This window comes from Anopheles maculipalpis, chromosome X (genome assembly GCF_943734695.1).
Source record: "Anopheles maculipalpis chromosome X, idAnoMacuDA_375_x, whole genome shotgun sequence".
Classification (NCBI taxonomy): domain Eukaryota; kingdom Metazoa; phylum Arthropoda; class Insecta; order Diptera; family Culicidae; genus Anopheles; species Anopheles maculipalpis.
The window spans coordinates 9248587-9263822 of NC_064870.1; the positions used below are offsets into that span (position 1 = coordinate 9248587).

The 15236-nt window shown below is 45.8% G+C and overlaps 3 protein-coding genes across 3 annotated transcripts in view; 2 read left to right on the forward strand and 1 right to left on the reverse strand.

Moving 5' to 3' along the window:
* The window catches only part of LOC126563177 (synaptic vesicle glycoprotein 2B), a 383950-nt gene that overhangs the window by 291489 nt on the left and 77225 nt on the right, over positions 1–15236 (forward strand). The gene's annotated exons all lie outside the window — the stretch shown is intronic.
* Positions 1–15236, reverse strand: part of LOC126560710 (ras-related protein Rab-10-like) — a 254816-nt gene that overhangs the window by 13110 nt on the left and 226470 nt on the right. The window lies entirely within an intron of this gene.
* LOC126560370 (apolipoprotein D) lies at positions 12188–13757 on the forward strand. Its single transcript, XM_050216334.1, has 4 exons — positions 12188–12336; positions 12413–12668; positions 13405–13561; positions 13643–13757. Exons 1-4 carry the CDS (start codon positions 12193–12195, stop codon positions 13755–13757), a joined length of 672 nt encoding a protein of 223 aa, XP_050072291.1. The 5' UTR covers positions 12188–12192.

Consider the following 15236-nt stretch of genomic DNA (forward strand, 5'->3'; position numbering starts at 1 on the left):
ATGTTTTTTTTTGTTTGATTTACTATTACTCTCTCGACCAGATCACTAATTTAGTTTGGAACTTAAACGGTATGGATACGGTGTGTACAATGCAGTGGTCGATGTTCCTTTAATAATTTTGATTTAAAAAAAGATACAAAATTAATTATTTTTTAAAATACAGATGATAAAACGCAGATTTATTGAACTCTTTATTATTATTATTATATTTAAATTAAATCATTAATAGCAAAAGATACTTTATAGTTGTGAACCGCTAGCCGTCTGGCGTACCCGTTATTTTCGGTCACTGTACTGCACCACCACCCAAAAGCAAGTGCCACCGTCACAAATCCTCTCTCGGAAAGGTTTTAATGTAAGGTCAGCACTGCTTTTTATAGCAAAATTGACAAGCGATGCTGTGAATATAGGGCGACACCGGTGTACAGTTATTACCATTGGCAGTTAGGACTAATCGGCAAAACGTTCTGTTACATAATATTTTCGATTCCATAAATTTTCAAAAAAAAATATATATAAATAAAACCACGCCCTGTGTGTAACGATGATTTATGTGTTGTGTTGTATTGTAATGAAAGTGTAAGTAGTAAGACGTCTACTAGAATGAATTCGAATTTAATCACGCCGCATTAGGCGCCCATCTCCAAGCGTATAGGACTGGTCGACTCCAAAGCATGTGGCTGAGGCCTCGGATACCATGATATATCTTCTATGGTCTTGTGTGGAGTAAGAGGCTGCTCGACCCACCTTATCGGACGCAGTTCGAAACATTGAAAGGTCGCCCAATGTTCCAATTAGAGAACTGCAGCGGGGCAGGGATGATACCTACCTAAGGATATTTTTTACCTAGCGAATGGTTTAGTAGTTTGATACCCTTCCTCTCTTCACTCCTCTTCTTCTGTTTGTCTATTAAATTTTGTACCTCGCTTGTATGTACGATGATTTATTTATTTCATAACTCCATCCGACTTAATAATAATTCAATTGTCTGCCCTTGGAGTTTAATAATATAAATTATCTAATAACTAGGGTAAAGGGAAGAAGTGATAGATAAACATGTGTGATGAAGGTTAAAAGGCATCTGTGGAGTCGATGAGACGGGTACGGAAATAGAAAATTGGAAGATCGAAGTCAAACATGTGCTGATCCCTATTAAACGAAACGCACTCTCTTCTGATCTTCTGACGCAATCATTCTGATCAAAAATCGAACGGCGGGAAGGGATAAAGATAGGAGGTTTTTCATGAAGTAGTCAGTCAGTCAGTCGACAGTCGGAGGACGAAGATACGGAGATCAAGATTTGTATATCATCAGCAACAAGGAGGTGTCCATCACTAGGAATAGTAGTGATGCAGTCATTAATTAATAATACGAAGAGAATAGTGCGCTTCGCTGAGGGATATCAGATACCCCAGTAAATGAGGAGGAAAAACCTCCTAACCATAACAGCAATACCAAACCAAAGTTTCACAAGGTTGACTAATAAGAGGTTGTGTCCTAGTCTATCGATAGCAGCATTGAAGTCTGTATAGATTGCGTCTACTTGACATTTTTCTTCGAGGCTTTTCATTACAATGGATACAATATACTTAAGATTAGTTGTATACGAACTGGTGTTGGAGCAGACGACATAGAATGATGGATGCATGAGGATGAATGAATGATTGTATGAACGAGTGCGAAATAAAAAAAGACTTGGTACGTTATTGGCGCACATTTTAGAGGATCCAGGTCATTTCGTAGGTCATAGAGCGGGTATCTCACATGTTTGGAACAGTATGCGATTTTAAAATGTACAACAATAAGATGTAGATCGTTCGGATAATTTATCGGATTGTTTTAAACGTGAAGACCAACTGCAGACCAGCCAGATCAATGAAAGAACAACGGCCCTTGAAACCCATCAAAACCACACAGTACTCTAGCACATCCGAGATGTGACGTTCTCTCGTGGAATGATACTGACCCTCGCTAAAAACTGGACCCAACACTTGGATGACGGAACATCTATCAACTACACGTCCGAGCACGCCCGGGTTAAGGTATCCATTCACGGTTTGGAGAAGAAAATGTCTCCAACCAATGTCCAAACCAAAACCAAGCAACCGTCCTTTTTGAAAAAAAAGATGTCTTCTAAGCTGCAGGCCTTCCACATCCATCAGACAACGTTTCGAACCGACCGACTAACGTGTGACACCGGTGCCGTCGAGTTTGGAACTTTAAAAAGGGAAAACATCCGCAAGGGCAAGAAGAAGCGGAAGATGAGATTGATGATTTTCACTTTCGATAATCCCCATCCCTCCACTATCCGCTTTTCCACGCATCCTTCATTGACGAGCGCGCGCGCGCGCTCGGGCAATAATTGTGGCATCAATTGCTGCTCAGATGACTGCAGCCGAGAAGACGTAGACTAGACGGAGGCACCTATTACGCGAGGTGCTGTGAGGGGTCACGAAAACGCTGCCATTTTTCTTGAACGGTGGTAACGATTAGCCAGGCGAACTTTGCAGCCGCGGTCTGTCTGCTGTAAGCGTGTGAAAGTGAGAAAAGTGAGCGCGGTACGATGGGGACTTGCATGTGTAAGGAGGGCAAATGAATGATGGGAAGCGCAGCGCATCATATCGTGGTAATGGATGCCGTTTTTTTTTATACCGGTGCTGCGTACTAATGTGAACGATATCGGCTCATTTTGGAGTGTGATTTTTTTATTATCTTATACGCAGATATGTTACTCTATAGGCGGGGAAGACAAACGGTAATGGCGGCCCAATATCTTCTGAGCGTCAAGAGTTAAAATCTAGACTGAGCTGTGAATAACCAACTCATAATCCAGCAATCTAGACAAGGTAAGACAATATTAACAATGATCATAGAGTTAAGTACATGGTTTACCAGGCCAAGGCACAACTATCCAGAATAGTGATGAGAGATTGTGATGAATGTTTCGGATTGGGAATTGAGATCGGAATTGGGATCTCGATGCTTGTCTATACAGTAACAGACAAAAATAAGAAAAGGAAGGCAGTACTGGTAGTTAAATATGTCAGGATCTCTTGAGGATTTAGAGTCAAGCAAGAAGCGAAAGATTCTAGATACCTTGATACCGGATTCAACTCCGGAGTGCACCACAGAATCAATTGCAAGTTTCTTCAGATTACTCCGGAGAAAATTCCCGTTTTTATACGTCGGAGTTGGAGGGGATTATGTAATTCACTCCGGAGTTCTCATCACTAGTCTAGATTGGAATTGACCTTCGACCTTCCGGTCCTATAAAGGCTCCACTATCGCCTCGGTCACAAAACCGCACTAAAATAATCAAGTCAAAAATGCCAAAAATGGCAGGTTGACATCGCTGAGAGGTTTTAGTGCCCAAAAATGGTGCATTTTTACGGTAGAAATGAATTGTGACAAATTTCTTTGTAATATAGGAACCGACTTTGCTGCTTGGATATGCCGCATTTGAAACTTCCCGCAAGCACCAACACCAAATCCATTGGGACAAGCTTTGACAGCCTGTCGGTACGGTGCGCATTGTGCGATCAATACGCAACATTCCAAGTTTTCTTTCAATCCGGGCACCGTTCTGGAGCTGGCGCGGAACACATACAAGGGTGTGTCCGAATTTTCGTTTTGTGAGTCTCTCCGTGTTTTTTTTTTTCTTCTTCTGTTCGCCTCACTCGAACGGGAGAGAACAACATTTTGATCCCGGAATCGCCTCCGGGGCCACCAGTTCGAATGTTTATGTATGTGTTTGACCCTGTTTCGGGATGCCGATTCCGCTAATTAATCCATTAATCCAGTGAATGTTTCACGCTGGCACACCGCGAAGCGAAAGTAGCCCCAGGCTCGTGGGCTCGCACACACACACACACGCGCGCGCGCCCAGTTTGTTGGATGGGTGTGACGGAAGCGCCAGGGGAAGGGTTTTTAGTTTTGATTGATCGGTGGCAGTGTGGCGATGCGAGCAACGGGAAGCTCCGAAATCGAACCTACGTTCTCTGCACGTGGGTGCGCAGGTGGAGGAGGTGAGAGGGAGCGGGTCCACTATCTATACAGGCGAAAGGAATGTTGATGGTTTTCCAGTCGGAAGGAATGTTGTTTGGCTACCTGGTGAGGGTTTTAAAGGCTTGCTTCCTGTTGGCAGGAAGATCTTAACCACCGTGTCCTTGCGTGTTAGCTATGTATCATCTAGGTCATGCCATCTAATAGTGGACCTTCTTCTTCTACTGCAAGGTGCTAATGTGACATCCATAATTGGAAATGAATGCAAACCTAGTGAGCAATTGCTGGACCTTTCCCCAAAAACAAAAACTTCATCCAATCAAGACTTATAGGAAATGAACATGTTGCGAAGCTGTTGTTTGCTCCAATACAGTTGCTGACATCTCCACCTCCACCCTTCAAAACTGCGACACTAAAATCTCCACAATTTCGCCCACGTCCCTGATGGCCATCAGAAGATCTCGGCACCAGCACACGCGAATGCGAATAGTTCACGCGTGAATGGCATTGCCCACCCCATTAAAAGCCCATTAAGTGACATGCGGTCCGGGCGACCCTGGCCGAAGTCTGCAAGAAAGGGTGAACGCCCTCACACGCACAGGTGATCAAGATGGGAAGCAAACGCTGGGCAATGACCGCGAAAATGGGTACGATCGCTTGCGCGCTGCGCTCGATTAATCGATGATTCGGGGTGTGCGATCGGGGGTCGGTGGCCTTCAAAAATTTTCACTTTTCACCAGCACGGAAACTCTCGCGGCTGACGTGTGGGTCAGGGTGAGATGAGCAGTAGGCTGCAGAAAGCCTTGCGACCGCTTGCGTGTCTTCTGCATTCCAATGCACCCGCTGGTGTTGAGGTTTAGTTCGTCAAAACGATGGGCGATGAGCTGTTGACATGGGTGAAGGTAAACAGGGTTGATGATTGCTTTCAAACAGTTAGAGATATTATAACGAATCATCAAAAAAAAAAAATGGGTAACTACCGTTCGGGAGCAGAGCTTTTAGAGGTGGTACAGCAGCCATCACTTACACGGGCAGCAGTTAATAATTAACGTTTTCCCATAGATTAGGTTGAAAGCCGTGCATTTCTACACAAGAAGAAGAGTCTCAAACGCATCAATCTATTTTAATGCCCAGCATGGTTGGATGACAATCACGAGCCAGACGGGTACTTTCCCACCCCAAAACAAAAGGGCGCAAACGTGAAAGTGTGCACTAATCAGGGCTGATTGTTTCAGCGCCTCGGTGTACTTCACCTGGTTTAGTTTCATTTCGGGGTTTTGTTGTATTTTGTGTGTGTGTGTGACAAATCTTTTTTCTCTCCAGAAAACATCCCCTAGTTCAAAAGCAAAATCTTTACCTCTAGAGAGCTCTAAAGCACGTGCTTACGAATGTTGGCAGTTGATAAGAAGACCTCCCAACCAGCTGTACATGACACCCTTGCAATCGCGACTAACATGCGTATGAAAGTGAGAGCTTTGCAGAATGATTTATCCATCGATTGTGGGCTCTCTGGAGTGTCGACCATCACCAACAAAAAAAAAAAACGGGAACGTGAGAAGTCATAACGGACGTGATACGTGTGAGGACGCAAAACACAAGAAACACTCACCTTTCGACGCTGGACCCCCGGGCTCGAGACGCGCAGGACGCCTTCCCGGGGTCAACCGTGGGCTTTACAGAAGTGTGGTGTGCGTAGGATACACTGGTGCCGGTGTCCACAACAATGGTCACGGTGTAGAATCTCACAAATCACTTTTCACGTGCGATTGTCTCCAGACGCGCTGGGAAAACCGTTTTGTGTTTTACTGCACCGGGACAGAGGTTAGGTGCCGGTGTTTGCCTCTTCCGCACTTAGGGCGCATGATGGATGGATGTTAGGGTCCGACCGTAGTGCGATAAGACATCGTGGAAGCTGAACAATGTTTCACTCGGACGTTCATTGTTGTCAGCTCGAAAAGTAAAGAATTCAACATTTTGTTTTGTTGATACTGTGTACGTGTAGTACTGGAATAATCCGAATTTCCTGACATCGTGCTTATCATATGTGGCAATAATATTTGAAGTTCTTCTGCTTCTACTTTTTGGCTTAACTACCTACTAGATGACGACGGCCATTGATTGAATTACTAGACTTAAAGGTATCACCGTATTTGGCTGGTTTGTCCTTACTACGGGAGACCGCGATCTTGATAGGATTTGATTCCCGATTCTGTCATGTGTAGGCCGGCGATCAACCCTTTGAAGATAAGGATTTTGATGACCTATCAAATTATACATTGGGCAACAATTGCTCTATGTGGATATTGTTAGGGTCCAGAAGAAATAGTAGAACTTGACCAATATTTCATTTTTGAGATTGTTCTTGTGGAATTCTCCAAGAATCCAGAGTTCCTGACATCGTACCTACGTACCTCGTAACATAATAAAACATGAAGGTTAAGCTTTTGATAAACTCTGTAAATTGTGAATTCTGATCTCTTAAAATTAGACATTAATTGCTCTTTATGCTTCGTGATCCTTATCAGGATCAACCTGTGATGTGATTAAAAATCATAGAATATAGGCAATACAAATCGTATGACATTCTCTAAGACTCAGGAGTCCTTGACATTGTTCTTATTATTACTTATGTTATCAGAGTCAGTTCCATCTGTAATGCGCTAAAAAATCATGCTTTTATAAGTTGAGCAAGAACTGCTCTGTATAGATGTTGTTAGGATTCACCTGTGATACGATATAATATTGCATATATTCACGTAGAATTTTCCACGAATTCCTGAGTTCCAAACATATTACCTATCATCATAATAACATGCACCTGAAGATTAAGATTTCGCTAAACTAGTCACAAGACATCAGCAATCTCCCTTGCCAGCTGTGACGTGTTCGATCTGTGCCATTCCGCGCACCAATGACGCACCTTCCATGTCATGTCATGTTGCCCTACCTGTCGACAGCCACTCACAGTTCGCTTGTCGCATCGGTCTCGCCGTCGGTCTAATACGCGCCTCATCAATGGGGAGCCCAAAATCAAATTAGAAAGCCGGACGGACAGTTTTATGATCCCGAACCTAATCTTCGGCACACGGACCCGGTAAAAGCTGCTGCACGGGTGGGTCCCACCGAACGGCAGCAGCAACGCCCAGTTCAGCCAATCCGCCCTTTTCCGGGTTCCAGTCCCTTGTGGCAAAGGGTAGTTAGTCTACCAGGGAACCCCTTCACCATTTTCGTCTTTCGTGTGACCAACTTTGACAAGTTTCCGAAGCAAAAGCGTATCCTGACACTCACCACTACCATTCTAGTGCTTTCATTACGTTCTTCCTATGCGGTCAATTCGAGTGTGTGTGTGTTTTTTTATAGCCTCAACTTTTCGTCGATGTTTTAGTGTACAACTTTTACTGGCCGCATTCTTTTTGCAAAACTTGTGCTACACATTTGCAGCGTACTAGGTGCCGATGTCTCTGCTATCTACTACCTGTTTCCTATCTGGCGCTTTTTTTTTGTTGCCCTTTCTCTCGGTCGTTCTTTACTTTAACCTGCTTTACGCATCTACTGTTTTGCTTCATAGGTCGAATATTTGTCGTTTCTCATATTTTTTGGGTAATTGGGAGTTGTGTTTTCCATGTGTCTGCTGCCTGTTCCTATCTTGCTATCTCCTATCCCGCTTACTTTCCCTCTCGTTCTTTAACCTATTCTTGTTTTACTTTGCCTTTTCCTTCTCTTATCTCTCCTGTTTCTTCTGCTGTTGTCATTTTGTTTTATCACTTTACCAAAATGGCGAACAGTACACATGGCGAGTGTGTGCTGCGGCATGTTGTTAACACGTCCCGTTCATCGCCGCCACATCGCGTCGATCATATTGTTGCCGATTGATCTTCGTTCGTTGTCACACGTGATCTTCTCTTCTTCAGACCCTCAACTGAACGGTGCCTTTTATGACCCATTATTGTGATTTGCACGTTGCATCTTACCTTTCTTCGTCCGGGCGCGAATGTTCGCGCTCTTCAGCGCACACATACACACATCCACTTGCCACAAGGAGATGTGTGGCCCCCATCTTGTGTGAATGTACACATTTCCCAACTCGTTACATCTCTCATTCGCTCTGTCTCTGCCGGCCACCACCAATGGGCAGGGCCATGGTCCCTCCGGGGCCAAAATCAAAAAAGCGTATTTCGGGCCAATTGGTCAAATGAGAAAGTTCGTTTTCGCACAGAGGATGGTGGAAGGGGGGGAGAGGGGGGGGGGGGGGAGTTAGAGGAGAACTCTCGCAACAAAATTTGCATCAGCAGCCCAACCAACATTGTGCCCGAATGCGCGTGACCGTGAATGAATCTGCCAACACATAGTGACCACACCGTGCCCTTCATCGCAAACCTTCACGAGCCGCCCCGTTGGAATGTCGCGCCGGAATCCAGCGACGAAACAGAGACGGCGAAAGACCCTTGGCTGATCAACTATCACAACTTTCGGCGGCGTTTCGGGGCCTTAAGGCCTGCCGAAAATGGTGAAGATTATGAGCGGGGTTTTGGGGGTGCTGGATTTTCATCTGCGAACTTTCGCCGATGACTCGCAAACATGTCAACGGTGTGTGTGTGTGTGCGTGTGCGGTGCACATTTCTAACTGCGTGCAGAGTGAAGGGAACCTGTCGCAAATTATACAGCGGATAGAAATCTCAGTTTCTGCCATTGTTGGGTGGTTCTAGAGATTGAGGATTGCAAAAATTTGGAAGCAGAGGCTCCAAAGCTCCAAAGTACAAATATTGGGATTGTCAACCTTGTTACGGTGCCCGTTTGCACACGGCAAGGACCGGAGTTCAAATCCCATCCGAACTGTGCAACCCTAGGGGCACTAACAAGTCTCGTAAAATAGCTTATGGCCACCATAACCTTAGCAGATCGTCAATCCAAGTAGGAGAAGACATTGTTTGTAGTCGTCACCAAGGACCCGTAAAACATCAGAACTTTCAGATCTCAGCGAATCAGAAGTTAAAACATTCTAACGACTGAAAATAATATGTGACAAACACCTTCACTTTCTAGCTCGCTTAAGGCAACAGGTCTTGGTGAGTCTATCATATCAGTTTCCTTTTCTTCACATCTGTATCATTTTCTACAAGGCGTACGACTTCGTTTTCCACTGATAACGCATAAATCCAACCCCTTTGCGCTCGCTCTTCTGGCATACACAATCGCCGAACAGCCGAAGTCGACCGTTGCGTTTTGTCCGGTACCTGTTATAGAAAAAGTGATCCAGATCGAGCAGTCCGGTTCCACCCGTTTCTTCGGGAGCTTCGAAGTGTACGCTTTTCCCTACCACCAGCATATGCGAGCGTGCGTGCGTGTGATTTTTTATTTATTTATTTATTTTCTTCGATTTCATTTCCCAAACCTCTCGGACCGCCTAGGATGGCAAAAAAAAAACATACAGACACACACACACACAACGATTTCATCGATCGATCCAATCCTGACAAGCGTTCGGTGCAGCTCCTGAAATAGTTGCGATGAAATCCAACCTGTCTTGGGGCTGGAAGTGATAGGGTTGTGATTCCTACGACCAGATCTACTGTTTACTGCCCTTTTTCGTTTGACGATTGACTCGATGCCCTACAGAGAGACGATCCGTCCTGTTAGGTGGGATGAGCTGTAGCAACACAAGCAGGGCAGGGATTGAGGGTGAGAAGTTGTTTGGGTTTTTATTTTCCCATTCCGTTGTGTATCGTCTATTTTTTCGTTTTGGACTAACCGGATATACCTTTGCCCAAGTGTGTCCGAAGTCGCGTCACAACCGTGACAGACAGGGCAGAGTCCGGATGCCGATGGAGCGTTTGGGATGAGGGCTACCTAGCACACAAGGCCTAACTTGGTTTGTTTTGATGGTTTACTTGATGCCAACCAGTGTCCCGGCCCGGTCAACTTTTGCTGGCCGCGTTGGAAAACTTTCCGTCCGCTACCAAACGGTGGTTGGTGGTTCATAAACTTGCGCGCTATATGCGACCTTGGTTCCACTGATCCGCTATTTAATGGGATGGTTTAGCTTTTTTGCTTCTTCTACTCACGGGGCTATTCCTGTAGGCATTGCAAGTTTATACACTTTCTTGGCGTTTTTTGCTTAGTTTGGAGCTAATGCGTCACGGATCCTGTTCCACTTCTGTTGGCAGAGTGAAATCATATCTGGTGCGTTTGGCCGGGAGCTGCACACAGCTAGTGCTTATCATCTTCACGTCACGCGATGAGTTCTTGCTGAGATCACATTCTACCCTCGGTTACTGACGTGCTCCTAAGGCTTCCACGAGCATCGTTGCACGTTCTAGAAGGGCGAACCGCGTACAAGAACGACCATATCCAGTATCAGTAGTCTTATCATGAACTCTCAACGCTCGCTTCTCGTTGGTGAAGTTGTCGCTATTGCCTTAAGCTTCGAGAACGCAGAACGCAGTTAAGGTTCTACCACAGATGAGGACACAACGAAGTTTTTTTATTTGAAAATCGCAGTTTTACGAACATAAGATCATTTGTAAGTATTGCGTGTGTGTGTGTGTGTCATCTATCAAATTGCAACACTCTCAACCTGTTGCCAACTGAAGTTCGGCCATCTTGCTTACCACCATTTTTCAGCAGAGTATCGCAGCGACCGCTTATCTTTAATCGAATTTAACCTTACAAAAAATGCCACAAAATAGCCAAAGAATATGTCAGACGCTTGCTTTTTTTAAAGAAAAAAACCCAACGTGCCCTTACCCTCCCGTCTCTGTGTTATATCTGCACCCTCAGTGTATGTCCGGCCAATTTACACCAAACAATCTCAAATCTCGTTCCGCGTGTGCGGTGCCTGCTGGTTTAATTAATTGCTATTTTCCAAACAATTTCCACCTGAGCAGTAGTGGAAATTCAAACAAATTGCTTCATAAGCACCTAAACGAAAGAAAAACCCCTCAGTGAAGTACGCGCGCGAGGCCCAACGGACGCAACGGGCGCAACTCTAATCTGCCAGTGCCGGATGTTAATTGACGTTTTCGAAAAGATAAACACATAAAATCGGTGATGGCAAAGACTTGTGTGTAAAAACTGCCACTAAGGCTTCCCAAAATCCAAGGGTCCTCCGAGTGGGATGGGCGCAGGGTAGACCCTCCGCTATTTCGCACCGAAATTTGCTGACTGCAATCGAATTTTCGCTTCCGTTTTATTACTGCCCTGCATTGCCTCCCGTTTTTTTTTTTTTTTGTTGCTTTTAATTTCTTTCCGGCATGTGTTGGGTGCGCGCTCCCTCGAGAGGTGCTGGAATGCTTTCCAAAATTTTCCTGATACGTTCGAAGGGGAAAGGAAGGGGGGGGGGGGGGTGGAGCAATAATTTAAACAACGGCAAAGACACAGAGCGAGCGAGCGAGCGCGCAGCATCAGAAGCAAGCGATCTTGTTCAAGAAAAAAAGGGACCAAAAAGCAATCTCCATCGTCAGATCTGGTCAGGCATCTGATCGGTGGCGCAGGTTTCGGGGCACCGTCGAAAGCGCTCGTAGGGTGAAACTGTGCAGCCGGCATCGAAGCTCCGAAAAGAAAAAAAAAACAAACAAAACAAAAAATCGAAAATGATTTGCTTCATTTGTTTTCGCCAATCAAATAAAGCTGCACAAACATTGCTGATGCCGTGGTTCAGCTGACTCGACCCGATCGTCAGCAGGAAACCTTCCGGAGCCTTCGGCTGCGGGGGGGGGGGGGGAAAACAACTCGTGCGGGAAGGAGGAGGAGGAGGAGGACAATGTTTTGTTGCCAGCAAAGGAAAGTGGGGAAAAGCGGACATTGAAGCATCCAAGTAGCCCTTGGAAAATCGACTTCTCTGGTCCGGTGTCTGGTCCAGCGAAAGTTCCGTTACCGATGCGAAGGGAAGAAAATATCGTTTTTCTATACTCTCACTCTCACTCTCGGTCGCTGTTGTGTCGTTTGATTGCGCCGAACAGCGATGATGATGTGGTTGCGATCAGCATCTCATCATCGATACGGGGTTGCGTATCGAGCTCAAGATGTTGTACCTGATGTTCAATTAGGGAGACCGTTTTGCCTGATGGTAATTTGATACTTTAGCTGTAAACGTCCATCCACAGCTACTACAAGATTACTGCATCCGGTGCCATACTGGTGCGTTGAAGACGGGAAGAACCTGTACGACGGAGAGATCCAGTCCAGCTAAGTATGGGCCGTGCAGCGAAACGTGTAACGTTCTGCGAGCGGGCAGCCTACAGCTGTCTAATAATAGCTCTGCTGCTAACACTGTGCATAGACGATGCGAGCAGTCAAATACCACGCCGACGTCCCCGCAATGACAAATGCCCTAAGGTATGGTTCACCTCTCATGCGAACGTTATCCAGCCCCGCTTGTGAAGTACGATTGATGCTCGCTGTTTCGCTTCAGGTGCGTGCGATGCGCAACTTTGGGCTGAACGCAATGATGGGCTCCTGGTACGTGATACAGTACTTTGCCTCGACCGAGATGTTTCCGGAGTATGGGTGTATGCGCGGTTCGTTCGTCACCTCGGACGGGTTCGTGACGATGAACTTCACGTACGTGTTCCTGGAGGACCCGCAGGCCACCTTCCAGCAGGGTAACATCACCTGGATCATACCGGACTATGCGCAACCGGCACACTGGGTGCATGCCGAAAGTAGCTGTAAGTATTCGAGAGTGTGCACACACACACACACACACACACACACACACACACATTTAAATCTTTCTGGTGAAAGAATTCAGTAGGAGTTTTTTACAACTCTTTTGTGATTCAAATAGCAAAGAGCTTTCGACCTTTTTTTTGTGATTCCAATCACAGAGAGGTTCACAATTCTTTTTGGAAGTTGAGTTTATACAACTCTTTAGACGGTCGTTATAAACACTTTGGAGGAATGGATAGTACCTAGAGAGATTAGGACCGCAAAAGAGTTGTACCAACATTCTCCGATTCGAATCACAAAAGAGTTATAAAAGCACTCTGCAATTCGAGTCTTTTTGGGAACCTTGAGAGTGTGTTTAATTATAACTCTGCGATTCGAGTGACAAAAGAGTTGTAAGAACTCTTAGCGATTCGAATCTCTCTGCTGATTTTCAACTCCCTCGGGGTGTGTTTAATTATAACGAATTCTCAAAAGAGTTGTAAAAACTGCGATTCGAATCAAAAAAGGGTTATGAAAGCTTTCTACGATTCGATTCTCTCGGGCGACTAGCAACTCCCTCAGAGTATGTTTAGAGAAAAGAGTTATAAAAGTTCTCTGCGATTTGAATCTCTCTGACGTCTAACTCCTTCAGAGTAAGATTAATTATCACTTCCCAAGAAAAAAAAATGACTTACATAATTCCCATAAGGGAAAAGAATAATTATTCTCCACCTCCACACCTAACGTTCCTTCTAGATGAGGAGATCTACAACACGTACGTGATCGATACGGACTATCGTTCATGGGCGCTCATAATGCACTGCGCGGAGAAGACAAAATCGCAAAAGTATCTGTCGGCGCTGATGCTCGCCCGAGAACCAACGCTCGGCCAAAACGTGATCAATTTCCTACGGTAAGAAGATCTGCAATTCGCTCGTAAGCCGGCAACGGTAGTGATTAGGATGTTTTTGCTTTGCTTTTGCACGATGAACAGCGAGAAGCTGCCACGGTACGATATCGATGTGGAGAACATGTTTCCCATACCGCAGGACAACTGTACCAGGATGGGGGTCGATGCATACGCTTACTACGCGTACAACACGTCTTAGGCGGTGTGTGATTGCTGGTTTGCTGCGAGGCAGTTTGTTAGTGAGCTTTAGAAGATAAAAATTCAATAAAACGCCGCACACACACACACACACGCGGTCCAATGGTATGAGAGAAGCGATTCGAGAGGATTATTAATTTAAGCTCATTACATCGTAATTGGCTGTCGGACGATTTTTCTTCAATGGAGCATCCGTATAAAAAAAAAAATGGAGGAAGTTCGCAGGGACCTAATGCTTTTTTTCTCTTCTTCTCTCGCTCCAGACGGCTTTACGATTCGTAGTAAACATGATTAGAAATCGTTTGATGACTATCAAATCGTTTGCCAGGTTGAGAATCCATACCCATACGGTATTGCGAGGGAGCCACACTCTCCCTCCGAATGTCCGGCGATATGTCTGGCGAGACCCGGCGTTGCGCTCGGCACACGGTGACACACTGATGCCGCACGGCACTGGGAAGAACGGGGCAATCGGGCAGCAGTTTCACCTGATTTGCCACGGGTTACACCGGACCGGGGGTATTGGCGAACGGTTTTGCACAAAACCGTAAAACCCTCTCGGACGCTATGGCGAGAAAGTCGCAACGAACTGCGAGAAAGGAAAGTCGGCGTGCCGCGCGTATGTGCGCACCACAGCAGCGCCCACCACCGAAGCCATCCGCTACGGTTCTTCTGTGAGAGAACGGCCATCCCCTTAACCTGCGCTGACGCGTGTGTGTGTGTGTGCGGTGGAGGCCGCAAATCTTCACACAAGAAATAAGTCAAACAGGTACTCCATCAAGTTGCCGTTTTTGCTGTTGTTTTTCTTCTTTTTTTTATCTTAACCGGTCACCGGGATTGTTGATCGGTTCGGATGCGGGAGGCGGAGAAATTGGATGGATGCAGAGGGATTGGTAGTGTCGCATGGCACCGAGATGTGCCTCAAGTCTTCGGGGAAGCAGAGCTCAAAAAAAGAAACACAGACATAGCGCACTGACACAGCGGCTCCAATGCGCGAATGACAAGCGGCTGCTACTACTTGGACGTTGGACAGGTATATCTGTCCAGACTCCATTCCATTTCTGAATGGGAAGTTGATGAAAAAGTAGTCAAACGAGAAAGAAAAAAAAAGATGCAAAGAATGTGGTGAAAAGCGAGGGGGGGAAGACAGACAGGGAGGCGGGAAGAAAGCACTAGATGCACTGACCGTTTTCTAAGGAACCTTTCTCGAATGCGCATCCCGTCACAGGTTGAAATAAATGAAGAGAGAGAGAGAGAGAGAGAGAGAGAGAGAGAGAGAGAGAGAACACATATCAAACAAAACACAAAATGAAAAAGTGGGATCCAAATCGGCCACCGCAAGTTAAACCCAGGGTGCGCATCTTACTGGCGGCGGCTTCAGTTGCCGTTTTGCTCCAAGCCTCAGGCACAGAACCGTAACCGCGGAGGTGTTGGTCGGTTGGAAAATGGAGCGGAATTCCCGGCACATCCTCTTATCGAT